At 41.7% G+C, this 26,568-nt stretch overlaps 6 protein-coding genes across 8 annotated transcripts; 4 read left to right on the forward strand and 2 right to left on the reverse strand.

The window, feature by feature from the left end:
* The first annotated feature begins 5,616 nt into the window (after positions 1–5,616).
* LOC113132035 (G-protein coupled receptor 4-like) lies at positions 5,617–8,235 on the forward strand. The gene is made up of 4 exons (XM_026309838.1): positions 5,617–5,709; positions 6,545–6,728; positions 7,426–7,607; positions 7,704–8,235. Exons 2-4 carry the CDS (start codon positions 6,630–6,632, stop codon positions 8,233–8,235), a joined length of 813 nt encoding a protein of 270 aa, XP_026165623.1. The 5' UTR covers positions 5,617–5,709; positions 6,545–6,629.
* Positions 8,236–9,816: 1,581 nt separating this feature from the next.
* On the forward strand, positions 9,817–12,556 carry LOC113131726 (G-protein coupled receptor 4-like). The gene is made up of 4 exons (XM_026309312.1): positions 9,817–9,901; positions 10,420–10,630; positions 11,104–11,291; positions 11,386–12,556. The coding sequence occupies exons 2-4, from the start codon at positions 10,454–10,456 to the stop codon at positions 11,891–11,893; spliced, it is 873 nt and encodes a 290-aa protein (XP_026165097.1). The 5' UTR covers positions 9,817–9,901; positions 10,420–10,453; the 3' UTR covers positions 11,894–12,556.
* A 955-nt stretch (positions 12,557–13,511) lies between these two features.
* Positions 13,512–14,488, reverse strand: lhb (luteinizing hormone subunit beta). The gene is made up of 3 exons (XM_026309316.2): positions 14,398–14,488; positions 13,856–13,974; positions 13,512–13,745 (listed from the first exon to the last, which is right to left on the reverse strand). Exons 1-3 carry the CDS (start codon positions 14,486–14,488, stop codon positions 13,512–13,514), a joined length of 444 nt encoding a protein of 147 aa, XP_026165101.1.
* Positions 14,489–16,232: 1,744 nt separating this feature from the next.
* On the forward strand, positions 16,233–18,353 carry cox20 (cytochrome c oxidase assembly factor COX20). 2 transcript variants are annotated; one of them, XM_026309313.1, is made up of 4 exons: positions 16,233–16,393; positions 17,062–17,176; positions 17,382–17,445; positions 17,563–18,353. In XM_026309313.1, the coding sequence occupies exons 1-4, from the start codon at positions 16,364–16,366 to the stop codon at positions 17,705–17,707; spliced, it is 354 nt and encodes a 117-aa protein (XP_026165098.1). In that variant the 5' UTR covers positions 16,233–16,363; the 3' UTR covers positions 17,708–18,353. The 2 variants fall into 2 exon arrangements, with proteins under 2 accessions (XP_026165098.1, XP_026165100.1); XM_026309315.1 differs by having other exon boundaries at positions 16,233–16,281.
* Positions 18,354–18,363: 10 nt separating this feature from the next.
* On the forward strand, positions 18,364–21,335 carry LOC113131725 (uncharacterized). 2 transcript variants are annotated; one of them, XM_026309311.1, is made up of 6 exons: positions 18,364–18,474; positions 18,577–18,656; positions 18,811–18,863; positions 19,315–19,381; positions 19,942–20,168; positions 20,588–21,335. In XM_026309311.1, the coding sequence occupies exons 5-6, from the start codon at positions 19,988–19,990 to the stop codon at positions 21,301–21,303; spliced, it is 897 nt and encodes a 298-aa protein (XP_026165096.1). In that variant the 5' UTR covers positions 18,364–18,474; positions 18,577–18,656; positions 18,811–18,863; positions 19,315–19,381; positions 19,942–19,987; the 3' UTR covers positions 21,304–21,335. The 2 variants fall into 2 exon arrangements, with proteins under 2 accessions (XP_026165096.1, XP_026165095.1); XM_026309310.2 differs by lacking the exon at positions 18,364–18,474 and having other exon boundaries at positions 18,492–18,656.
* Positions 21,336–21,891: 556 nt separating this feature from the next.
* On the reverse strand, positions 21,892–25,373 carry LOC113132036 (solute carrier family 22 member 7-like). Its single transcript, XM_026309839.1, has 10 exons — positions 24,984–25,373; positions 24,666–24,769; positions 24,301–24,455; positions 23,999–24,167; positions 23,729–23,852; positions 23,480–23,589; positions 23,151–23,365; positions 22,599–22,707; positions 22,211–22,417; positions 21,892–21,964 (listed from the first exon to the last, which is right to left on the reverse strand). The coding sequence occupies exons 1-10, from the start codon at positions 25,362–25,364 to the stop codon at positions 21,892–21,894; spliced, it is 1,647 nt and encodes a 548-aa protein (XP_026165624.1). The 5' UTR covers positions 25,365–25,373.
* Between the last annotated feature and the right edge of the window lie 1,195 nt (positions 25,374–26,568).

Genomic DNA, 26,568 nt, shown 5'->3' on the forward strand with positions numbered 1-26,568 from the left:
GTCTTTTTAGGTTGTATTCTTTTGTTACAGCCATGGTGGCTCCGCACACACGACAAACAGGTTTGTCCTTTACATTTGTGAATATATAATCTGCCCCCCACCTGTCTTAAAAGCTCCAGTTTTTCATCTTTCGTTTGGCCATTTTTGGGGAGGGGTAGATTAAGTTTGTCTGAGGTGACTGGTAGCATGGATGCTAATGATTGCCAACAGAAAAGGAGGGGGTGTTTGGCGGTCTCGACTGATGCACTAACGCACTAACATTCTGGGATTTGTAGTATTCGAGGATGTATACGCTATATACTGGTGGGCCAGCTCTAATACACATTTGATATGATCTCGCGGGCCAAATATAATTACACCCGCAGGCCTGAGTTTGACACCTGTGGTCTACAGAATATTTCAGCGATTACTCTAGTATATACAGTGGGTACGGAAAGTATTCAGACCCCATTAAATTTTTCACTCTTTGTGTCATTGCAGCCATTTGCCAAAATCAAAAAAGTTCATTTTATTTCTCATTAATGTACACTCAGCACCCCATCTTGACAGAAAAAAACAGAAATGTAGAAAGTTTTGCAAATTTATTAAAAAAGAAAAACTGAAATATCACATGGTCATAAGTATTCAGACCCTGTGCTCAGTATTGAGTAGAAGCACCCTTTTGAGCTAGTACAGCCATGAGTCTTCTTGGGAATGATGCAACAAGTTTTTCACACCTGGATTTGGGGATCCTCTGCCATTCTTCCTTGCAGATCCTCTCCAGTTCTGTCAGGTTGGATGGTGAACGTTGGTGGACAGCCATTTTCAGGTCTCTGCAGAGAAGCTCAAGTGGGTTTAGGTCAGGGCTCTGGCTGGGCCAGTCAAGAACGGTCACAGAGTTGTTGCGAAGCCACTCCTTTATTTTAGCTGTGTGCTTAGGGTCATTGTCCTGTTGAAAGGTGAACGTTTGGCTCAGTCTGAGGTCCTGAGCACTCTGGAAGAGGTTTTCTTCCAGGATATCTCTGTACTTGGCCGCATTCATCTTTCCTTCAGTTGCAACCAGTCGTCCTGTCCCTGCAGCTGAAAAACACCCCCACAACATGATGCTCCCACCACCATGTTTCACTGTAGGGATTGTATTGGGCAGGTGATGAGCAGTGCCTGGTTTTCTCCACACATACCGCTTAGAATTAACGCCAAAAAGTTCAATCTTGGTCTCATCAGACCAGAGAATCTTATTTCTCATAGTCTGGGAGTCCTTCATGTGTTTTTTGGCAAACTCTATGCGGGCTTTCATGTGTCTTGCACTGAGGAGAGGCTTTTGTCGGGCCACTCTGCCATAAAGCCCCGACTGGTGGAGGGCTGCAGTGATAGTTGACTTTGTGGAACTTTCTCCCATCTCCCTACTGCATCTCTGGAGCTCAGCCACAGTGATCTTTGGGTTCTTCTTTACCCCTCTCACCAAGGCTCTTCTCCCACGATTGCTCAGTTTGGCTGGACGGCCAGGTCTAGGAAGAGTTCTGGTCATCCCAAACTTTTTCCATTTGAGGATTATGGACGCCACTGTGCTCTTAGGAACCTTGAGTGCTGCAGAAATTCTTTTGTAACCTTGGCCAGATCTGTGCCTTGCCACAATTCTGTCTCTGAGCTCCTTGGGCAGTTCCTTCGACCTCATGATTCTCATTTGCTCTGACATGCACTGTGAGCTGTAAGGTCTTATATAGACAGGTGTGTGCTTTTCCTAATCAAGTCCAATCAGTTTAATTAAACACAGCTGGACTCCAATGAAGGAGCAGAACCATCTCAAGGAGGATCAGAAGAAATGGACAGCATGTGAGTTAAATATGAGTGTCACTGCAAAGGGTCTGAATACTTATGACCATGTGATATTTCAGTTTTTTAATAAATTTGCAAAACTTTCTACATTTCTGTTTTTTTCTGTCAAGATGGGGTGCTGAGTGTACATTAATGAGAAATAAAATGAACTTTTTTGATTTTGGCAAATGGCTGCAATGACACAAAGAGTGAAAAATTTAAAGGGGTCTGAATACTTTCCGTACCCACTGTATATACTCAAGTAATATATATATTACTTGAGTATATATAATACCATTGTGTAATGCATGATAGACACAACAGGTTACCTTGAAATGTTTTTACCTTGTGTCGGCTCTGCTGGGTGAGCCACCTGTTTGTTTCACAACTGGATGCGTTCAGATATTGCAGCATTGACAAAGTGCTGTTGTGGTACACCAGTTTCACTTTACAATACACACATTGTACAGTGTTCTCATTGTTTTTAAATTTGAAATGATCCCAAACTTTGGGCATTTTCTGCCTGTTATGGACGGTTTCGCTCTCTGCCATAGCGCCAAGTTTTGATAGTGAAATGCGTTGTGCAACATGATTATGGTCCATGTGCAACAATGATCCCTTGGTGGAGCAGGTCCGATAACACAAGTCATAGTATTCAAATGAATCTTCAAGTCAAAGAATTTCCTCGATTTCCTCGTCAGTTTCATAGAATGCGTATCTTTCACTTTGTCGTGTGCGTCATTATCAATAATGGTCTTTCCTGCTGAGTGTGTGTGTCGTTCTGATGTTCCATGCATATGTTGGTACCTGCCCACTTTTTCCCTCTTCATCAGATGAGATGTAGATAATCAGGAACCTGTGTGTCATCACACACAATATATTATGGTCTGTGTGGCTGCAGAGAACACAACACCACACTTTGTCGTCCTCAACGTTTCAAAGGTAAATTTTATATGACATTACTTTTTTATTCTAGTGTAGCTGCATTGGTTCTATTGCTCTGATAGTACAACTGATACAAATATTTAGAAATCAGTAAGTTTACATTTTCTAGCTTTCTAACAAGGGGAACCAGGAAATATGTAGACAGGGAAAAATCACATTTGATTTCATAATTTTTCTCTTCTGTTGAATAAAATGTTAAATTCTAAATATGCTTGTGCAGCAAACAAAGGTTGCTTTGTAGAATTCCATACAATGGAATCATATCAAAACAAATGCAAACAAACATGTAAATGAACATGCAAACTAGAAAACAATGTGGTCATCTACAAGGAAACAGTTAAACACGGGACTTTTAAAGTCTGTTTTTTTTTACAACTCAGATTTACTACATATTATATTAAATGTGTCTAATGATAACAGCAATTTACAGTATATTGCATTTTCATTCAATCATTTTACTACTGAAATGAAAAGCACTATAAGTCATTTTATCAGAGTAATTTCTTGTTATAAGTTACCTCCTGTCCCAAACTACAGATCTCACTGAAGAGCAGAAAATTTAAAAAGCAACGTGTCTCCTGAAAGCAATAACTTTGAAATGGAGCCAATTCCTACTCCAGTAGTGTCCGTGATGTGGATAGTTACCACCGTTGGTCTTCCGTTGACACTACTGGCCATCGGCAGTCTGTTTACTGTGGTGTGTGCATCACGACTCACACTTTGGACATTTAGAGACGTATCTCCTGAACTGCAGCTGTTCAACATGTTTACAACTGTTTTCTCTTTTTTTTTACCCATGTTCCCCTGCAGGTGCGAAATGGTCATGTTGCTCAAATCTTTGTCATCAACCTCCACATCTCTGACCTCATCAGGATCTGCTGCATTACTTATGGGCTGATTGAACCTGACTCCTTTAGGACTGACCCCTGTGATGTTATTTACTACGGTGCTCTGATGTGCAGTGTTGGCTTCATGATGTGTATTGCCCTGGAAAGGTGAATATTTTTATTTACAGGTTGTTTGTACTAGAAAACCATCAATACAAAACACCTTTATCACCTCCACAACACTATTAATGTGTTTATCTTGTGTTTCAGGTATTTGCTCATCGTCTGGCCGCTGTGGTACCGTTTGAACCGGAGTATCAGAGACTGTGTGTTACTTTGTGTCATAGTCTGGTTGATTCCTTTCATCCCGATGACAGTTTACTTTTTGAATTCTTTAGGCACAATCAGCATCTCTGTCACTTTTTTCCTCCTTCCCCTCCCTGTGTTCGTCTTCTCCCTGGTTGGAACCCTCAAATCTCTGTCTGCTTCGACCTCGGTCTCCTCTGAGGAGAAACGACGAATTGTGGGAACTGTGGTTGTGGTGCTGTTTAGTTACATGCTGCTGTTTGTGCCTGTAATCAGTTACTTAATCATATGCAGAGAAAGCTTTTGGCGATGTGATTCAGATCATGGTTTTTCTAATTTTGCTGGAATCTGTGTCATGTTCCATCCTCTGTTAAACTTGGTCCTGTATGTTTTCATGGGCAAAGGGGCCACAGACAAGCTGAGAGCTTTGCTGTGTTGTTGCAGGAAGGAAACCCAACGACCAAAGCAGCAGGTCCTGACTGTGAGTGGTGACAGAACAGGGACAGTCAGCTCCATGTGAGCAGAGAAGCAGGAGAGACAGGAAAGTGTAAGAATATTTGAACCCACTATGTTATTCAACAGCTCAGTTCCTCTTTCTTTGTGTTCCATATTTGATTTGAAATATTCACTCATGTAATCAATAGTTTTTATAGAAAATGCATCTCATGTCCTTTGGGTTTTCTAGTTTTGCCGACACATTGTAGCTGCTTTTTCTTTATTAATATTCACTCTGTCATATTCATTATTGGATTGTTTGTATGTGGAAGTCAGATAAAGTGAAACTACTTTATACTTTATATTCTTCATTGGTTCCTGATGTTTAATTCATGTTTTGAACCTGGTGGTTTTGTCAGTTATGAAGTGAATAAACCCAGTTTTCCCTCCATCCTGTGTCTTTGTGCTGTCTGCGTCTGGGTCCACAGCTGATTATCACACACAGGTTGTGACAGTGCAGTTTTTGTGTAACACCTGTGAGGTTGTCCAACAGCACTGAACAGCCGTCATCATGCAGAGACACTGGGCCGTGGCTTTTTATAGCCCCTGTACAATAATGTTCTCACACGTATCTGAACCATCATCACTGTGATATCTGTCATCATCATCATCACACATAAGAAAGACGATCATCGATCACTGTGTAACGCTCATATTGAAAAGGACCCAGCAGAGTCCAAACTACAGCGACTTCTAAGTCATGGATTCATTTTGAAACCAGCTGTGATGAAGCATCAGTCTGTTCTTTGTGGCTTCTCTGTTGATGCTGTTCTAGCTCACAGGAGCTAACTTACTAAATCTGACTTCCAGTAAAATGAATCATGACGAAAATGACAAGTGACATAAAAAAATTGTTTAATGTTGAAACATTATTGAACAGAAAAGTAACATCAGGAAACGTTTGTGTTATTGGAAAAAATGTCACAAGTTCAATAAAAATCGGAAACGACCATAAAATCCTGTAAGACTGAAAATAAGAATGAAGACGTTTCACAGTAATGAGCTGAGTGATGATACATTTTTTACTTGTTTAACACAGACTAGTTTCATTACTAGATTTTATATCATTAAAATTATGTTTCATAATTATTTTCTGTTTTTAATATTGAAATATTTGCTGTTTTATAGTATGTTTTTCACTTTATCAATAATGGTCTTTCCTGCTGAGTGTGTGTGTCGTTCTGATGTTCCATGCATATGTTGGTACCTGCCCACTTTTTCCCTCTTCATCAGATGAGATGTAGATAATCAGGAACCTGTGTGTCATCACACACAATATATTATGGTCTGTGTGGCTGCAGAGAACACAACACCACACTTTGTCGTCCTCAACGTTTCAAAGGTAAATTTTATATGACATTACTTTTTTATTCTAGTGTAGCTGCATTGGTTCTATTGCTCTGATAGTACAACTGATACAAATATTTAGAAATCAGTAAGTTTACATTTGCCATGTATTTCTAAGATAACAGAATTAAATGTGTAGTCTGTGGCACAAAGCTGGGGACCTGTGTACTATTCACCTGAGCTGGACAATCATTAAGTTTGATTTCATTTGTTTTCTGTTTTGTGTTAAATATAATTTTGATCCCTGGGAAATTAAAGTTCTGTTTCTAACTGTGTACGGAGAAAAGTATAAATAATAAAAACATGGTAAAAATAAAATATATGAAAAGTAAAATTTAGAAAAAGCTAAAGGTGAAATTGTATGTTCCTATTTAGAGATATAATATGTGATGTTTATAAAAAGAGAAATTCAAACAATGATGCAAATGAAGATGCAAACAGATTCAAAATGAGGTCGGCTGTGAACAATAGAAGTACAGTCATACTGTGGTTAAATACTCGTGTTGTTTTTGATCAGAATGTTCTTATAATCTATGTAGTCGGACAATAAAAACAAATGCAGTCTGATCCATCAGCCTCCATTAAACTGTGTGAACCTGCAGATTGAAATGTTTATTCAGAAATTAGAGCCATAAATAAATGGCATTCATTCATAAAACACTGTGATTAAAGCTGTTGCTGCTCACACAGCCACAGTGTTGGCACAGAGACTTATATACTAAATGTCTTTAATAAGAAGAAGACACATTGTGTTTTCAGTTCTTTTGTCATATTACTACTGAAATGAAAAGCACCATAATTCATTTTATCATAATAATTTGTTGCTATAGGTTACCTCCTATCCCAAACTACAGATCTCACTGAAGACCAGGAAAGTTCAACATCACCGTGTTTCAGGAAAGAATTAACAGTGAAATGAAGCCAGACCGTAATCCAATAAACATCATTATTTTGGTGATCAACAGCCTCGGCCTTATTTTGACAGTACCGGCCATCTGTGGACTGTTCACTGTGGTACGTACGTCCCAGCTGACACTTCTGTGTTTCTGTCTGTGTGTGAAGGACATTTAGGGTCTTTGCAGAGCTGAAGCAGGTTTCAGGGCTGGGAGAACTGGATGTTTCTAATGAGACTGTCAGTCATCACTGATTAATATGGATTTGAAAAGGAAAGAAACAGAGGCCTCTCAAGGTGGGAAACAAAGTCAGGATTAGGAATTAGTTTTGTCAGGACTCCTGCCCTGGTCCTGTCATCTTCCTCTAGTCTCCTTCCATCCACCAGATGTTCTTGGACTTTCTCAGATTCACCTGTCCTCCAGTTTTCCTTTCCCTTATCAGATCCTCTGCCTATAAACCAGCCCAGTCTCCCCAGTCACTTCTTAGATTATCATGTTGACTCTGGTTCTTGTCATTTCCCTGTTTCTGGGCCTGGTTACCTGTAGATCCTGCTCATCATTATTTCTGTCAAACTCAGATCCCTGGACCTGCCTGCTTCATGTGCAGCCTCATCCCTGTGCCCCCAACATGGCAGGATTTATTCATCTTAACTCTAACAATAACAATCTGCCACAGTGTGTCAGAGATACTGACGATATTAAGAACATTTAGATTTTACGTGTGTTTGCTCAACGTGTTGCAAACGTGATCAGTGTCGTCCACACCTGTTCATCATGTTGACAACTCTTTTTAAGTTTTTGTCCATGTTCTCCTGCAGGTGCAAAAGGATCATGTTGTTCCGATCTACGTCATCAACCTCTTCATCTCTGACCTCATCCAGATGTGCGCTATGATCGCAAACGTTGCAGTGCCCAAGTTTCTTAATGGCATCTTGTCTTATCTTTACATTCTTGGTGTGATGGCCCGTGCTGCCTTCATGATGTGTGTGGCCCTGGAAAGGTGAATATCTGTCTCTCCAGGATGTGAATACTGTTTCATCAGGAATGTGCTGTATGATGATGCCCACACTATTTATGTGTTTGTGTTTTATTTCAGGTATTTGGTCATCGCCTGGCCACATTGGTACCAATTCAAACGAAGTGTCACAACCTCTGTGCTAATTTCTCTCATAGTCTGGCTGTGTCCTTTTGTTGCTTTCATAATGTACATTTTTACACCTGGGATGTACAACGTCTTCACCACCTTTTTCCTCCTTCCCTTCCCTGTGCTCGTCTTCTCCCTGGTTGGAACCCTCAAATCTCTGTCTGCTGCCATCTCAGTCTCCTCTGAGGAGAAACGACAAATAGTGGGAGCTGTGGTTTTGGTCCTGTGTAGTTACATGCTGCTGTCTGTGTCCGTCATCATTTTCTTCCTCTTTCTTAGGGACAATCCTGCCCTTTCTCTTGTCTTTACAATTTGCAGCTCGTTCAGTCCCCTCCTAGACTTGGTCCTGTATGTTTTCATGGGCAAAGGGGCCACAGACAAGCTGAGAGCTTTGCTGTGTTGTTGCAGGAAGGAAACCCAACGACCAAAGCAGCAGGTCCTGACTGTGAGTGGTGACAGAACAGGGACAGTCAGCTCCATGTGAGCAGAGAAGCAGGAGAGACAGAAAAGTGTAAGAAGAAATGCAGCTAAACAAACATTTCAGAAGAGAAGAAAGGTGCTGCCTTCAGGGACAGAGTCACTAATAGATAAACACATGTGACAGTAGAGAACAGGAGGTTTTCATCATCTCAGTAGAACATCAGCTGCTGAAGGTTCAGGTTCTGTTTAAAAGGCTTTTCTCTGTGACAGTAGCAACCATGGTTCTAATTAGTTTTAGCTGCAAACTAATGTTATCTTTGTTAAACACACTATATTTCTCAATATTAAAAATTCTCTTTCATTATATTTGGTGTGCTCTCTTTTAAGAGATTCATACATCTGAAAGTTCATCTCATGTCTGAATGATTTTTACTTTCTCCTACACATTTTAATTTGATTGTTTACATCATGGTTTAGTTCATGTTTAGTTTTATGGGGAAATTAAAAAAACTATTTGAGTTCCTGACAGTTATTAAGACACTAAATGCAAATTGTGCCAAAGTTTATGTGAGCACTGTATGTTTTAGTCTTCACTTGTGCTCATGTCATTTTTGACTGGTTCGTTCAGGTCTTTCTTACATTGTTACCCTGATCATGCCTACAGTTGTGTATGTGTACTACAGGTATCTTGTCATGACATGGCAGCTCATCACAGCCTCTGTGGTCATGTCTTGTCTTTGTTATGGTCTGTGCTCTTTCCCTTGGATCTCCGTCTTGCTTCTCCAAAGCCCCATTTGTTTCCATCTTAGTCACCTGTGAAGAAAAAAAACAAGTAATCATGGAAGTTTTATGTTATGCAATTCTGTTCTGGCCCAGGAATATTCAGACTCAGCTGACACAGAGATCGACAGGGCGCTCAAACAAGTCCAGTCAAGTTTTCTGAAGGCACAATATCAATGACCCAATGACTCGCAGGCTTTATAGGCCAACAACGTCATAGTCTGAGCTGTCTGTGTAGACAGTGCTACTCATCCACTGTGTATTAGCACATAAGGAAGAACTTAATGGGGAAACCACTGGCAGGGACAAACAGTCACCTCTGGGCGTGTGAGAAGAGAAAATGCCTGATCCAGTACATGTCTCAGCTGGTGACAAAGCTCTCAGCCTGGGGAATATTCCAAACCAAGTCTGGACATGTTCTCTCTCAACACTCAGGTTATTAAGTGCCATTACTGTCTGGAATACAGGCTAATCATGGTAATGTCAGCTTTATTGCTTTATCAGTCTTATTTAATACTAGTGTTTCTCTCACTACCACAGGTTTACTCACAGGTCACAATAAGGTGAATACATTTGGGTCTTCAGGTGGCTGTCTAGTAGTTCAGTCCCTAAGTTTGACTGTGATTGTTGCATCACTTCCCACTGTCTGTTCTCACTCTACCATTGAGAACAAACGTAAGCACTTTGGTCTGTTTGCATCACGTCACAAACTGGACTTTTATTTGCAGGTTTAAATTAAAACACAACCCAAAGAAAAAGTGTTGGTTTGTCTTTGTTTAAGCCGCGTTAAACCAAACAAGGTTCTCATACTGTGCAGTAAACCAGGCACAGTTTGGAACGTGTTGAAGTTCCTGCATGTCAGCACTTGTCACATTACTCCAGACTGTGTCTTAGCACAGGAGAAAGCAGTACACTCTGGTGAGGGAACCACAGCCCTCCAGCTGTCTAAGGTAAGGTGTCTGTTGCTTTACTTGTCTTAATTTAGAGAATATCTAAAACATAAGACCTGTAAATATATTGAAACAAGGAATGTAAATGAAAATGTTTAGCTGAGGGCTGTTGGCGTATTCTTCCTTTAATGTTGCTGTGTGTGAAATACAAGTATCCAGCCGTGTGGGAATATAAATAAGTTGAGATAATAGCAAAAACATGCAGAAAGACATTGGAATAATAAAATTGGATGAAAGAATAGAAATTAGGTCAATTAAAGAAAAATGACAAAGCGGTCATTGGTTATAAAGAGTCTTAAAGGCAGGGTACAGGTTACATAAGGCTTTACCCCAAAAAATAAAAATACTTCGTTTGAGGTTTTTCTTTGTAACTTCAATCCCAAAACTGTAATATATTTTGAAATGTAATTAAAGATTTATAGTTTTTAAAAGTTTGATCTGATTCTCTCGAAACAAATGAAACAGTCAGCCTGTAACTTCAGCTTGATAAAATGTTGGTGTCTTCATATGTATTCTAGGTAAATAACTCTGCCCCAGGTCTCACCCTGAAGAATGGCTCTTCAGTACTCTCACACCACCACACAGCAAACTTTGGATCCCAGCAACATGTCCAATGTCTGCTCTGAAACCAGCACCAAACCTGGACTGTTCATGGACGTGGTGACCATCATAATCATTTGTGTTGGCCTCCCTTTGACCCTGCTGGCCATCTATGCTGTTTATTCTCTGGTGTGTTCACTAAGACTGTGGTTTTTTTATTTACCGTATGTATCATGTCTATTGCTCTGTCTGTCTGTGAAGGATCTGGTCTGGCCTGGTACTGTTAGTAACAACCCAAAGCAAAACATCATGCTTATCACAGCTTATCACAGCGAACTGTACAACAGTGCTTTGATGTTTTTCTGCAGAAAATGAAGCCTGGTAACGTTGTGGATCTCCTGGCCTTCCTTCACTGGCTCCATGGGGCTGCTGGTTTAGTTGTTTGTGACATTCATAAATGTTATCATGCTAACGTTACCTAAGATGGTGAGCACAGCAAACATTAGCTGCCAAACACCAGCATGTTCCCACTGTGAGTGTGTTGGCATGTAGCTGAAAACACCACTGAACGGCCTCAGCCCAGAGTTAGAAAGACACGTGATGTGTCGTCCAGAAGATGTTTACAGCTGTTTTGTTTACGTCTCCCAATGTTTTTCCTGCAGGTGGAAAAAGACCGTGCTGCTCCGGTCTACGTCATCAACCTTCTCATTTCCGACCTCGTCCAGCTCTGCTGCATGATCGCTGAGGTGGCACAACCAAAGCATGTGCAGATCCACGATGTCTTCTTTTATATCTACTATTTTGGGGTGATGGCCAGTGTTGGCTTCATGGTGTGTATCGCCCTGGAAAGGTAGTTATCAGTCCAGTGTGTGTGCGTCTCCTGTTGTATCCAACCATCTTCTTATTACGTCAGTCTGATGCCGTGTGTCTGTCTTGTATTACAGGTATTTGGTTATCGCCTGTCCGCTGTGGTACCGCTTCAGACGGACCATCAAGATCTCTCTGGTGGTCTGTGGCGTGGTCTGGGCCCTTCCTCTTTTCTATATTCTCCCTGTGTTTTTAGAGGTTAATTATGAGGTCTCCCTAATTATCTTCGCCATCTTCTTCCTGCTTCCATACCCCCTGTTCATATTCTTCCTGGCCGGGACCCTTAAAGCCCTGTCTGCTGCCAGCCGTATCCCCCCTGATGAAAAGAGACGGATTGTGGCCATTTTGGTCCTGGTGCTGCTAACTTACACGGTGCTGTTCCTGCCTGGTATTATTTGGTCCTTGATAAAAAAAGCCAGAACTGACAGGATCTTCTGTTATCTGTCATACACCATTATCAAGTTCAGTCCTCTTGCAGATTTGTTTCTGTATGTCTTCCTTAGGAAAGGGGCAGTAGACAAACTTTTGGCCTCTCTCTGCTGTTGCAGAATAGACACCAATTACATCAACAGACCAACAGCATGACTGAAAAAAGAGGAGAGATGCATTTAAATAAGAAAAGACATAGATATATGCCTGCAGGATGTAGAGTAGTATAGATGATGGATGGCTGGACAACAAAAGGAATCCCATGAGTACGGCTTATTTGTGATTTACTGATCTAGGATTAAACTGATGAAAGCATCAGGGTGTGAACGGAGGTTTTCGTGGAATTACCCCCTGGGGAGACTTGGTCTCACGTTGCCGGAATATGAAGCTGAAATGTGATGAATGAATTCTCTGGAGTTGAATGCTGGATGGCCTGGGTCCAAAGAGAAGCATTTGGCTCTTGAGTCACTTTTTGTTATTGTGTCTGTTCCTGTCCTTGTGTTTAAGTGTTGTAAAAACTTTACGCTGTTTTTGCTCTGACTACTCAAAAGACGCTTTCAGGGCAAAAGAGTCTTGGTGGGTCAGGCTGTTCTACTTCAGAAGGTCATATGTTGCTTTTTACTTAAGTTGCCAGTTTATTATATAGAACTGTCATACGGTCAGTCGGCTCTAATGGTAACTCCCTTCTCATTCCTCTCTGATGTACGACCTGGGGGCTTCTAGTGACACACTTTGAACCACAGAGTGCAACACTATGAATCCAGGAGAGTCTGTCTGAGCATGTGTGTTGTTATTGCTGTATTAAACTGTCACATCACATCCCACTGTTTTCTGGGTTTTCACTTTGCCATTCGGAGCAAATGTTTGCTCTGTTTGTCTTTGCTCAGGTCTGGACCACATGTCTGTCGAACCAGTTTGTTCTTGCCTTTTCTTATCTTTTTCAGTAGAAAATACCACAGGAGACATATACGGGAAAGAACATGCACCTGCATATTTAAAAGCATGAATACATTTTCCCACTGTGCAAAAACCAATTCTGTCTTTCCTGGAAGCACAGCGTGTTTCCAAACAGAACATGTTAAAGACTTAAGAAAACACAGAACTGGTTCAGACCAAAGGTGCAACTACAGCTAAGGCAAAACCCAACCCTCCATCTGCACCATGATGGTACACCTGTAACCTTGGTTCAGTTTCTCTTCTGCTCATTTGGTCTTTTTGGTTGTAAAATTAAGAATTAGCTTTAAAAGAGACCAGAGTTATTGTTATAAGTGATGAAGAACAGTCACACTTTTTTATTTTGGGTGGATTATTTTGAGCTTCTGCACAGAAACAGGTGGTGTCATGTCAGGAGTTATTGCATATACCTGAAGGATGGAAACAATGAGAGTCGATGAGAAAAGATCTGTCTTGATTTTTACTGTGCAATTAGTAGTGTCAACATACAATTAGTCTGTTTTTAGACCATGTTACTCTTCACTACATAGTTTCCCATGCAGAACATGCTCTCACACAAAAAGATCACAGCTTGTATATTATAATAATGTCAGCCAAGTGACTGATAACTGTGCTCCTAACCTAAATAACTCTCTCCTAATATTTATGCTACCAGTGTTTAATGTGAATATTTCATTGGGATTAACTGCCCAAGATATAAAAACATACAACTGAAGAAAATGAAGCATTTTTTTATTTTCTAGAGGTGATGCTAAAAGTTTGGACAGTTTCCATTGTGCATTTTGTCTCTCAGGTTGATTCGTGCTGCAGTTTATTGCGACTAGTAGTAGAACGGTATGTCATTCATGCAGGAGTCGGGCTGCAGGCTCTCAAAGGTGCAGTCAGATGTGTCCAGCTGACAGCGGCCGCAGTGGCAGCTCAAAGCCACGGGGTAGGTGATAGTCGGGTCCACACCAGGGGGACAGTCAGGAAACTCAAATGTCTTGTAGTACAGGTCCCGGTATGTGCACACATGCTGGTACACGTTGCTGAACGGTATCTTGATGACAGGGTCCTGGAGGGAAACAAACATAAGAAGGTGTTCATGTCTAAAATCTTTATTAGTTATCTAATTATCTTTCATTTTTTCTTTCATGTCTCTTTTCGTTCCATCACCCACAGTACCTTGGTGACGCAGTGACCACTGCAGATGGTCGTTTCCACTGGGTGGCACTTGGGACAGCCGTCCTTCTCCAGAGACACTGTCTGGTTGATGAGCTGGCAGGGCGGCAGCTGGAAGGCCCCTGGTGATGGAAGCTGATAAGGTTATGCTCAAATATGTGGCACACTGTTTCTCTTTTTGTTTTGTCGAACCTGAAACGTTAGTGTGTGTGTGTGTGATGTTTACCTTCACATTTCATATTTAAACAGAACATAACAAATGTTTTGTTTTGTCATTTGTGACACTTCACTCGTGTGTATTTGGTAATAATCGACCAACAGTTCAGACACAGTATTTGGTGATGACTTACTTTTCTTTGTGATACAAATTTGACATTAAAGATTATAGTCTGATGGAATATGAGGAGATTGGAGAGGTCTCAGACAATTTAATGCATAATGCAGGAAGAGAATCATGATGTTAAGGCTCAAAGGTAACCATTCAGTACAAACAAGTCTGCTTTTAGCAACAAAATGATCTCGGTATAATATTAGAACTGTCTTACCTGCTGGGGCCAGGGGCCAAATGTCAGCTGAGGCTGTCAGGACCAAACTGAACATCAGGTGGATCATCACCATGTTGACCTGTACAGCCATGATCCTGCACAGAAACGAGTGGGCTAGTTAGAATATATCAGTTCTAATTAATCATACTGTTGATTATCAGGTTTGAGAGCCAATAATTATTGCCTGTGAAGTATTGAGACATATTTAATGTACATCATAAAAGAATCAGTGTGAGTATACAAGCATCAATACAGATGCTAAAATGTCCTGGTATGGAAATGTCATAGATCTGTGCTTTCTAGGTTGGGTTGTAATATTTAATATGCTGTACACATGAGAAAAATTAACATGTGCTATGTTAATGAATCCAGAAGGAGCCTCTCGTGGGGTGTTTGACCCCTGTTCTGCAGCACCTTGGGCAAGTTAAACAAAAAAAAAGAGTAAATACCATTAATGTAATTTAAAGGAGCTGGACGTACCTCTCTGATGTCTGCAGCAGGTTTGCTGAGGCTGCCTCTCCTGCCTGGTGTTTATATGGCACAGAGGGGCCTGGTTTCCAGGATGATACTTGCTCAAATTGCAGGTCATACTGCTTCAGCGATGATCGGGGCACATAGTATGTTTAAATCTTTGTTTAGCCAGGGGATTAGCCTTTTACATCCTGTTACACTCAGATGAACAACCAGTTTAATAAAACATCATTAAAAGGAGCAGTTGGAGGCTCAGTATCTATCTAAAGGTCATTGTTCCTTTATCTCTCTTGCCTCATATCTGTTATTTAACTTACTTATTAATTTATTGACATTATGAAACACATTATATTGCAACTATCATGATTAAATAACACTGTATAATTGTGCATATTACTATGTATTATTGTGTTGGTGTTTTCTGATTTACTGAGGCAGGTGAGGTAAGATATTGTGACCTGTCATCTCAGTTTTTACTGTTTTATTTTCTCATATTACATGGCTTTCTTTATCTTAAAGTGGCATCTAACCTTGTTGCAATATGATACACACACTCATAAAATGATCATTGTGTGTGCAGTGCAGCTTACTGTGGAAATAAGTCCTCTTCACCACATGATAACCTGCTGCTGCTGGAATAATCCTGTTTTATCAGAGCGGGATTACTGTGACAGGTGGATTTCCTCTTGACATCATTTTCATTTTATGCTTTGACCCTGTTGTTCAGATATTGGAGGTTTTGTAATCGGTTGAGATGACACAAGTGTAATTCAGCTGTGTGGTTCACATGTAGATTCAGCATTGGAGTTTTCATTGATTGCTTTTTGTGCCTTATTGTCTGGTTTTGTCTAAAATATTGATTGAACAGAAATCCAACACACACAGTGAAGTTAAAAAACAATAAACCAGCAGGTCAATTTGTAAAAGGCTGCTAAGACAAAGGCTGCACTGGAGTGTGTGTGGATGTGTCCATTAGCTGCTTTATTTTCATAGGCATTTAATTAATATTTATCATATTATATTTGATATAATACAATTTATTTAGCAGGAATTGTACTGTTTTCTTCATTTGGAGAAAAACAGATGTCACCATTTTTATAGCATTTTACAAAAAACTGCAGACTGACTGGAAAAACAGCAGATAAAAGAAAATCATGAAGCTGAAGTAACTTGTAAATAGTCGACTTTAAATTAAAAAGACATTTTTTGCATGATAGTTGAGCTAAAGATTAAAAAAGAGCTTTTTAAAGGCAGGGTAAAACTGACATATTTTTATAAATATATATTTAAATAATTTTAACAGACGTATTCCAGTTAGTCGGAACTGTACAGCTGCAAACAGACCTCTTTTCGAGTCGGAGAGTAATAGGGGATGGACCTATTCGAGACGTACAGCGCATGCGCAGCCCAGAAGTATGGTTTTGTAACATGGTGTTATTTTTTAAAATTTAATTTAATTTAATTGGATTTAATTAAAGACAAACGTTGCGGTGAAATGGCAGAAGAGGAGCAGGACAAGAACAAGGCGAGTGTTTAAAGCGTTTTGAAACGGAAGCAGATTCAGAGCTGAAGGTCAAAAACCTTAACAGACTAAATTCATCGCGTTAATGAAACAACTTCTCCTTAAATCTGCTCTTTAAAGTGTCAGCTTAAAAATCTTAGTTTTAATATCTGCTAGTTTTAATATCTGTTAGCTAAAGCTTATACGTCCTCATCGTCGGTCATGATCGCTTCAGGCCAATTCTCGTTAGAAAATGTGACATTTCTGGTTAACTTGGGTAAAGATGCGAAACTGTCGACGCTTTAGTTGATAAAAAATTTTCTGAAACGTTACAGCCGAGCGGAAAAATCGGCTAACATGTAGTCCACAAAACATGGCGAGATTTCAGCCAAACAGTGATTGACTCAACCCATTTACCGCCTTGATGCATTTACAAAAGTTTGTACTTTTTTGAAAGGAGTTCTGCTTGGTGGGATCGAAATGTGTGGCTGACAGAGTTCAGTTTCTAGGCTGCACCCAATAATAATAACAGTGTCTGATGTCACATGTGGCCTAGACAATACTCATGAAAACAGTTCATGTGTGAGATTATTATGAATCATGATATGAGTCTTTAGAGCAATCGACAAGCATTTGTTCATTCAGTTTTCATTTAGCTAGATCACATTGAATTCTGTTTTCTTGTCCTTCAGGGTTTCAGGCTCTTGGGGATTCTGGATGTGCAGAAGACTCCGTGTGCCAGGGAGGCAGTCCTGCACGGAGCTGGGGGCTCAGTGGTTGCTGGCCTGCTTCACTTTCTGGCCACCAGTGAGTCTCATTTCACTCTGAACTCTCTGTGTTTGTCTGTTCATCTCTCAGTCTTTAATTTTCAATACATTCATCTTTTTTCAGAATCTTGCTGCACAGTGAAAACTCCTACAGTGTCCAGACTTTAGGGCTAAAAACCAAACACATTTGTGGTGTCTCTTTTCTCTGGCAGTGAATTAAGGTGTTTTTGTCCTCTTGTCTGCAGGTCGAGTAAAGAGGTCTTTTGACGTGGGGTTTGCAGGCTTTATGCTCACCACACTTGGATCCTGGTAGGTGTTTATGTTGTCTCACTCTCCATCCTTCTTTTTTATACCCATCAGAATAGTAGTTTGTATTTTAGAGCAGCTCCTACTGTTTGTAACAGAAACTGTCCTGTGTCTTTTCAGGTTTTACTGCAGGATGAATAACGCGAAGCTGCGTGTGCAGCAGAGGATGATCCAGGATGCCATCAAAAACAAGGTCGTGTACGAAGGAACCAATCTAGACCCCATAAACAAGCCGGGAGCAAAAACACCACCAGGGCCGTCATGACCCCCAGCACTGAAGTTCCTCCCTGTGCTGTGAAAGGCCTGGGAGGAGAAGAGAGGACACTGTAAACAGTCAGCTGTCATGACTTGGACTGCACAAACAAATCGTCTTTTTGTTATTTGGTCCAATTTCTGATCTGTCGATCAAGCGTCATGTTCTTAGTGTTTATGTCAGAACCTCCTGTGGCCTGTGGTCTGGTTTGCAGCTAACTCAGTTGACTGGATATACAGAACCATCAAAGCCACTGTTCTGCTGATAATTCATCAGAAGAACCTAGGAACCCTGCTCAAATGCATGTTTTGGGGAAGTTATATGCAAGAAACCAACAAACTGTGTGATTGTGTTTATTTTACTGTTATGCTGCAACCAAATAGTGTGACAGAGCCCCAGTCAGTAGGTTTGTTCATCGTTCCAGTGTTAATGCAGCAGGTTTACAATGTGAAGAAACAGGGAAGGAAGGAGAAATAAAGTTCCCCAGCTGGACTTGATCCTGGGACACTGAGGATATTTAGGATGTTTCTGTTTGAGGTTTTGGCCTGATGAGGGTTAAAAAGATGATTTCTGTGAATGTTAAAACAGCCTTTAAATCCACCTCATGTCGTTAGAATTTAAAAGTTGAATCTGTGGAAAATAAAAACTGCAGATGTAATTGTGTGTGTGTGCAGTCTGGACTGTGTCAGCAGTAAAATTACAGGTAATTGTTGCATCTGGATTTCTCCTCTGAACAGCTCATCCCACCCTTCATCTCCTCAGCTGTTTAATTAGTGTCTGTAAGTGGTTCATCAACAGAAAAATGATAAGAACCTGAAAAAAATGTGTCGATGAAATACATACAAAAGAGGCTTCACCTTTACTGACCAGTCTCCTTTCAGAGGACGAAGCTGAGCAGTGACTAGAAAATGCTGATTTTATCCTCCCGAGGCTACAGGGACACTGAATCTACAAGCTCCAGGTCAGTCAGTCTCCTTGTGGTTTTGAAAAATGAATCATTGAAGTTTTTTTTCACTTTTCTTTTACCTCCTTATATTAAAGAGGCCTGTAAAATTAAGAGATCTATTATAAACTCAACAATGGCAGAATGTGTTGGTTGTCAATGTGTTTTACAGATTTAGCGCTGTGGTACCACCAGTCGACCAGCAGGTGTCACTACATCCAACCTGTGAGTTTTCCAGATTGCATGGATGTAAGTCCATGGTCGCTTTCCTTATACTGTACTACACATACATGTAATTGTCACTGGCAACACATAAAAATAAGAACAACACAGACTCTCCATAAAAGTAAAATAATCTTTGAAATTGTGGGACTGTCCCTTTAAAAACAAGTAAGCTGACAAACATACAGTAATAGAGAAAAGATAAAGACAGACATTCATGCAAATCTTCACTTTCTGCATTATCATGAACACACAGACTGATGCCTGTAAACCAGTGGAGAATATTCAGCACATTTCATTCAAAGCAGCCAGCTCAGCTCTGTGGAGATAAGGAGGCTCAGCAATAAATGGCTTTCTAGGAAAACTGTCACAGTCACATGCAAACCTGAAATTAAACTTGATCACCAGTACTTAAACACACACACTGATGTCAAACTATTTCTGACTGTTTCAGCTGTAAATACAACCTGGAAGTACAGCTGGATGATTAGTGGATGAAATGGACTCAGCATTTATTCCAGGTAAGATAGTTGAAGCTGATTAAAGTGCTTTGGGGTCACTGAGTAACCTGAGATAATTATGCTAAATTTTTATTTATTTTTTAACTAGGAGAGAAATATCAATAGACACATGCACCAAATTAATGCTGAGCTGAAATCACATTTAAACATTTTAACATCTTTTGCCTCAAGTGATAGTTGTCACTGACTTATCAGTTTTCAGCAGCAGCTGGCAGATGTTTTCATCAGACCAGCTCTTATAAACTCAGTGTGTGCTACTGCACCAAACAGACAGTTCAACCTTTGTTCAAATTAAAGAGACAGTTATTTAAATCGCTGTAACACAATAATGTGACTATTAATGCAGCTTTGTCTGTGCCCTCCCGTGTCAGTGTGTACGATTAACAACAAATATTAGAGTCTAGTATAATATTGTTGTTGTTCTATAATTTAGATGACTATGGTCACTGTTAAACACATTTGATCCTTGTTTGTCCTTCAGGTTCACAGTTAAGAAATGTGTTGTACCTTCATTGGTCCCACAATGGACTGATCGTGGTCTTTGTTTTGGCTGAAACTAGCTGATCTGAACAGCCGAACATATAAATAACCACAGTGCGGCCTCTAATGGGCGACAGCGGCGCAGGGACAACTGGCCCCATCCTCCTCAGCATCACCAGCAACGTTACTCACAACACCACCACGCCCACTGCAGTCCACATGGCCACGGTGGTGAGCTGGTTGACCTTCAGCATCGGGCTGCCGGCCATCGGACTGGCTCTTTACGCCCTCAAGAATCTGTCCAGAGGTTTGCACTCAGTCTGTTCTGGGTCTGACCACATTTCTGCCTTTCTAGTAGTGATGGGAACAGTGTTTATGTGTGTGAACACGTGAGCTGCTCTAAAACATCATGACTCTTTACAGTTTGTTGCTAAAAGACAGAAGGAAGAAAAGCAGCACGTTGGTCTTTTTGTTTTGTTGTTGTTTTGACTTTTCAGTTCTTCTTTTGTGTTTTTGCTCCGTTTATTAAAGTTTTATCAGGATCTGCAGTATCATTAGGTCTTTTGGTAGTAGTAGTACAGCTAGTATCAGTAGTAGCACTGTTTATTTACACATAAGCATAAAAACAAGATTAGCAAAGAATAAATGTGCTAATTTTTTTCAGGTGCACAAAGTGTGTAGAGAAACTAAAGTGTGGATCATTCCTGCTCCGCCTTCTCTGTGCAGGTGAGAATAAAGTTCCCATGCATGTCCTGTTCCTCCTGGTGTCCGACATCATCAGCTTCTTGGGTCGTCCCAGCGTGGACCAGGACATGACTGTTCTGTCCTCCGGTGCCACCGACTTCATCTTCTATTTTGGCGTCATCTCCAACATCACTCTCATGCTCTTCATAGCTCAGGAGCGCCATCTCTCTGTGGCTTTCCCGCAGTGCTATGGCTGCTGCAGCCGTTTCCAGAGATCTCCTGTGGTGGCCCTGGTGGCCTGGGCTGCCCCGTTCGCTGTCCTGGCCCTGGCTGTGCTTAAGTACAACCTCTGGTTTTCAGTAGCTCTGCTGTCCCCTTTCCCCTTCCTGCTCTTCTTTGCTGTGGACTCGTGGAGAGCCCTGATGTGCTCCCCATCTAACCCTCCAACCCCGGAGAGGAGGAGGACGGTGTGGGGGATCAGTGCAATCTGGGCCAACTACACCGTCCTCTACGTCCCCTTCATCCTCAGCGTCCTGCTTGAGGCTCTGTCCTACAAAGAGACTGTGCGCTACCTGGGGCTGGTGTCTCACCTGCTCCTCTACCTCGGCCCCCTGGTGGACCCATTCCTCTATATATTCATGACCAAAGGGCTTAAAGAGGTGCAGCAGGTTCTGTCCTGCTGCCAAAACCCCAGTCGGAAAGTGAACATGAGTCCCACTGTGGATACTGTGGCTGAGACCGTAGAGACCAGGCTATGAGACGCATCAGTCCAGCCTGGGTTTATGGGGACAGGTCAAACCCATTGTTTCTGTTATTAGGAAAACTGCTTCATTTGTAGAGAGGATGACGGATGATTTGTAAATATGCTGCATATATTCTGGGTGCTCTGCATAAAAACATTTGATTATAAAATCAAATGATTGATCTGGATCATATTATGGGATTGGTAGAATTTCACACACACAAATGATATTTTTTTGTATTTAAACATACTGATGTGATTTATTGTGCTCAGCTTTCCATACACTTGAGTGCTGCATGTTTTTGTGATGATGGAAACGTCTATTAAATTAATTTGGTATCTTATGAATAAATTATCTTTAATATTCGATCGTTGCTTGATATTTACAAGCCAGATGAAGACCGGACCTGAGGTAAGCTCATGTTGGTTTGGTGTGACGTGAATGAGGATGTTTTCTTCCGTTAAAGGGAGTTTTTTCCTCTCCACTGTCACCAAGTGCTGCTCTTAAGGGAATTGTTGGGTTTTTAGTTTTAGTTTTTGTAAAGTGCCTTGAGATGATTTGTATTGTGACTTGGCGCTATACAAATAAAATTGAATTGATGTGCTAAGTTTCTGTTTTGTTTTTTGATTCCAGGAAAACACCTGAAGACCTGGAGACAGAGGAGACATCGGGTTTTCTGAAATAAAATGAGACAGTGATTTGATCGTTTCTCTTCATAGCTGAGGTTCAACAACACAATCAGCTGATAGTTTTGGACTTTTTGACATAAACTCAAACAGGTCTTTTATTTCTAATTCAAAGAAAATGCTACATTAACTGTTGACTGAATTTTGTAACATGCATTTACTTTGCTCAGTGCCCTGTCCCATGGTAACCCCCCATTGACCCACCACAAGGTGGCGCCATTTTCCAATTTACTAACCTTGGGTTTTCAATGTCCTCAATAGTCTCTGGCAGCTTCACGTTCAGGGTCTCTGGGAGCAGCAGGGCCACCAGGCCGGAAGTGATGGCCACCGAGCTGATGATGACCTGAGGCAGGAGAGTCCACACGTCCTCCAGCAGCAGGATGAGAGGAGCCACTGCCACTCCCATCCGACTCATGAAGTTGGTGTAGCCCAAACCGTTCTGTCTGGTGAAGCCAAGGTACATCCATTTTAATCGATTTAACAAATTAGTCCTTAGTGGTAGTTTAAATCAGTGTGTGAGGAGCAGCTAGAGGGTAAACTAATAGACCTAATAATGTGACGTAGTACTAATGATACTTATCACACACACACACACACACACACTCTCCTGTGACAGTAGCTGACCTGACCACTGTCGGGTAAAGCTCAGTTGTGTAGAGGAAGATGGTTGTGAAGGAGGCTTCTGACAGGCCTTTTCCCACAACAGCAACAACAGCACGCACAAGCCACAGACCTGCAAACAACAGCACTATGATCGAAACATTTATCAAATGATCGGTTTGTTTTACAACCAAACCTCTGGGGTTGGTTTGATGCCAATATAATGAGCTGTGTGTGTCAAACGGGACAAATGAAGATTTAAAAATGCACAAAATCTAAATCGGAGGCTAAACAGACTTTGATTTGAATTGGTCACGCTCAGGCAGCAACAAACCATTTTCTTCTTCTTTCTTCTTCACACATGAATTTAACTCTGGGAGATTTTTTTATGCACAGCGCACCAACCTGGTCATAAATTATATATTTATTCATCATTATTAGGCTCTAATTAGAATTAACCCTTTTTTTTTTGTCCGACCATAGTGTTGCACTGTGGTAGCAAACACTTTGTGCTGCTGTAGGTTTGGAACCACATCTGACAAAATCCAGAAGCTGCGTATTTCCGTGCATGCCAACCTTTGGGAATGAAGATGTTGACGGCGATGCAGACTCCCGTCAGTAACAGCGTGCCAGCTTGGCACTTCCTCCGTCCGATGGTGTTGAGGAAGTAATAAATCATCAGCTTGGTGGGAACCTCAATGGCAGCGTAGATGAAGTGTGTGAGGTACAGGTTCAGACCAAATCCACTGATGTTCAGGCTGATCCCATAATACGTCAAGGCGATTCCATACCTGCAGAGCACAAGGGACAGGAAATCTCTGGTGTTCGTGTTTCTGTAGTTTCCCCTTCCATACGTTTACAGTTTGAATGTTGGCACCACTGGACTCGACAGAGCTGATACCCACCACACAATCCCAGTCAGCAGCGCTAACCTTCTCATCTTTGGGGTCTTGACGAGGTGGAGGTAAGTGTAGTTTTTGTCCTGCCTTTCTAAGATTTCTGCATTGGAGAGTGTCTGTGCAGGACAGAAGTGTTCAGGGACAGGATCAGGACATTTCTGACTCTGCTGCCCTCCAGCAAAGACTGCACCAGACTGCGTCTCTCTTTATAAGTTCACGATCGTATAATATTGTGACTTTCAAGCCCAGACCTACCTCCAGTTTAAAACTGTTTGCCTGGTTGTGTCTTTTGTTGAACTTTGCACATTTATTGAGGTAAAACTGAGCTCTTTCCACTTTGCCGTTGGCCAGCAGCCATCGGGCAGATTCAGGAATCCACCTGAAATGATACTCAAGTGACTAAATAATGAGTGGACTCCTGAGTCAGGATGGAAAAAAATACAAATGAAATCTAATGTGTCTTGTTTTCAATCATGCTGTAAGAAAAACTACTGTCTAACTGTCCTTTGTACGTGTGTCACTTACCACCAGGTCAGAACCGCAAAACCCAGTGGGGCCGTAACAACCATGATCAGTGTTCGCCAGTCAGTCACCAGGAAGGCGACCCCAGCCAGCAACATGTTACCTATGGACCAGGCCATGCTGCCAATCACTGCGATGGCCGACCGGTGACTGATGTCGACCCACTCGACACCTGCAAGGTGAGAGAGACACGTGGGTATATCACTAATCAATAACCTGCAGGAAGAATAATGGGCACAATACTTTATTGAAATGTCCACACATGCAGTCTGCAGCAGACTTAAGTGCAGAAGGAGAGGACCTACTGAGAACTATAGAGTTGATGCTGATTCCCGTCAGGCTGAACCCAGTGAGGAACCTCAGCACCGCGAACAGCACGTAGGAGTTTGCAAATGCACTGGAGAAACCAAACACGATCGCCATGATGTACGAAGCCAGGAGGGTCTTTCTCCTCCCATACCTGGGAAATGGAAAATAGTGACATCATTTTCCTCCAGAGTGAAGACTCCTGTCAGCATTAAAGATGGGATTATAGATATTTATTGAAAAACATAATTGATACTGCTCAGCTTATATAAAGTAATATGTTTGATTGGCCCTTTAGATAAATGATGTTTAATAAAAAGTAATTGGCCCTTGAAGGTGAACATGACACAAGCACTTGTTTTACTTATCACAGAGGAATCCAAAAGCTATGGCTCCCATCATCACTCCGGCGAAGAAGATTGTGCTGATGGTTTTTGTCAGGCTTTTTCTGCCACAGACAAGATCCCACTGAAAAAGTTATCAGATGATCTATTTAGCGACCAGGATGTCCTGCTAAAAAACATCTGACGACCACACACAGCTGTGCCCTAATGCATCTTGGGAACAGTCTGATATGAAACACATGGAGCTGAGAGAGCGAAGGTTTCACTCTGGTTGAAGAAAGTCAAACATTAATTTATCTCTGATCAATAATATTTGTAACAGTGATGAAACATCGTACCTCTGTCGCCAGGGTGGAGGAGAAGCTGGTGGTGTCGTAAACCCACCCACTGTGGCACTGCACTGTGGGCGGGCCGGAGCTGTTGGAGCTGTTGGTTAAGAGCTGAAGCTGAGGTTCTGCAAACATCTCGCAGGATTCTGGTTCCCCATCGGCTCGCACAGGAATGCTGACCACCAGCCTCTGCTCCCGAGTCAAATTCCCGAGGAGCCCCCCGTGGTCCAGCGCGCTGACGTCACAGCGGTGAGGAGGCACCGCGGCGATGAAGTTGCTCAGTAAGAAGTTACAGGGGAGAACGATCCGAGGGGCGCAGAGCAGCGCGATGAGGGTGATTTGGAAAGGCCCAAAACCATCGACCTCCTCCAGCATGTTGTCAAACTTCATCTTTATGGTGTTTATGGCTCCTGAAAGAGCAGAAACTAAAAGATTAAAAACAAATCAACCATTTGAACCAACTGTCACTGTCACTGTCACTGGAAACGCTGAGTTACTCACCTGTGCAGGAAAGTGACGCAGAGACCCCCGTGCACCTTGTGCTGGTCTCTGGGTGAGCTGGACTAAGTATAGGCGTTAAAACAGACACGGTCCCTCCACGGGGAGACTTTGAGCTTTGAGCTTGATATCCAGTGAATAACCTCTGGACATTGTCACGGTGTAATCTGCCAAAGGAACTGCACATTAGACCCACTAGGACATGTTCAACAGCACAGTGAGGTTTCTACACCTGAGTTACCTGCACAGTTACAGGTTCAAGTGCAGGGATGATTTAGCTCAACAACAACTGAAGGGATGTGAGACTGATTTCCATCTCTGACTAACCTCAGTTAGAAGAGGACAGACCAACACGAGCTTTTTATAGGTGAGTTATAGGCCTGACAAATGAGCCAAGCTCAGGTTTGTTTGACTAATGATCATTTTTAATGATTCTCTGTGTGAGGACAAATTCATCTTCAGCACTTTGTCCTGTAAACAACCCACAATCCTCCGCTCCAGATCCGACACCTTATCCATTAGGCCACTGGGTCAGACACAAGGAGTTTTCATCCATATTCCCATCTGGATCACAGGACAAGCTGGAGGTGAGTAAATGGTTATAAAACCATGTGTTTCATCACTTCATCTCTAAAGACAATAAACAAACACAGGATTTGATCCTGCCACTTTACATTGACATTTTATTTACAGTGTGTTCATGTAAAACTGGTCTAAATGTTAAACAAACCAACGTGTCAAGATTCACTGATTGATTTTGGTTGTTATATGTGAAATGGGCCAAATTAGTGCGCGTGGAGGAGACTGGAGGGTCCGCACTGACGTCACTGATGCGACACACCTGGGGCAGGTGCGACGGCGACGGCGCGGTCTGGTTTGGTTTGGTTTGGTTTGGTTCGTTCATGCTGGATTATGGACGTTTGGTTTATGGACATTTGTTTTTTTGCTCTATGGACGAAGACGCCGCAGTAGAGGAGCAGCCGCTGCGGGAGGCGGAGGGAGTTTGCAGCCACAGGTGAGTCGCACCTGCAGACACTCACCTCATGTGCCCGAACATTAAAACGCCAGCACCGCCTGTGAGAGTGCGGCCATCAGG

Source organism: Mastacembelus armatus, chromosome 15 (genome assembly GCF_900324485.2).
Source record: "Mastacembelus armatus chromosome 15, fMasArm1.2, whole genome shotgun sequence".
Classification (NCBI taxonomy): Eukaryota; Metazoa; Chordata; class Actinopteri; order Synbranchiformes; family Mastacembelidae; genus Mastacembelus; species Mastacembelus armatus.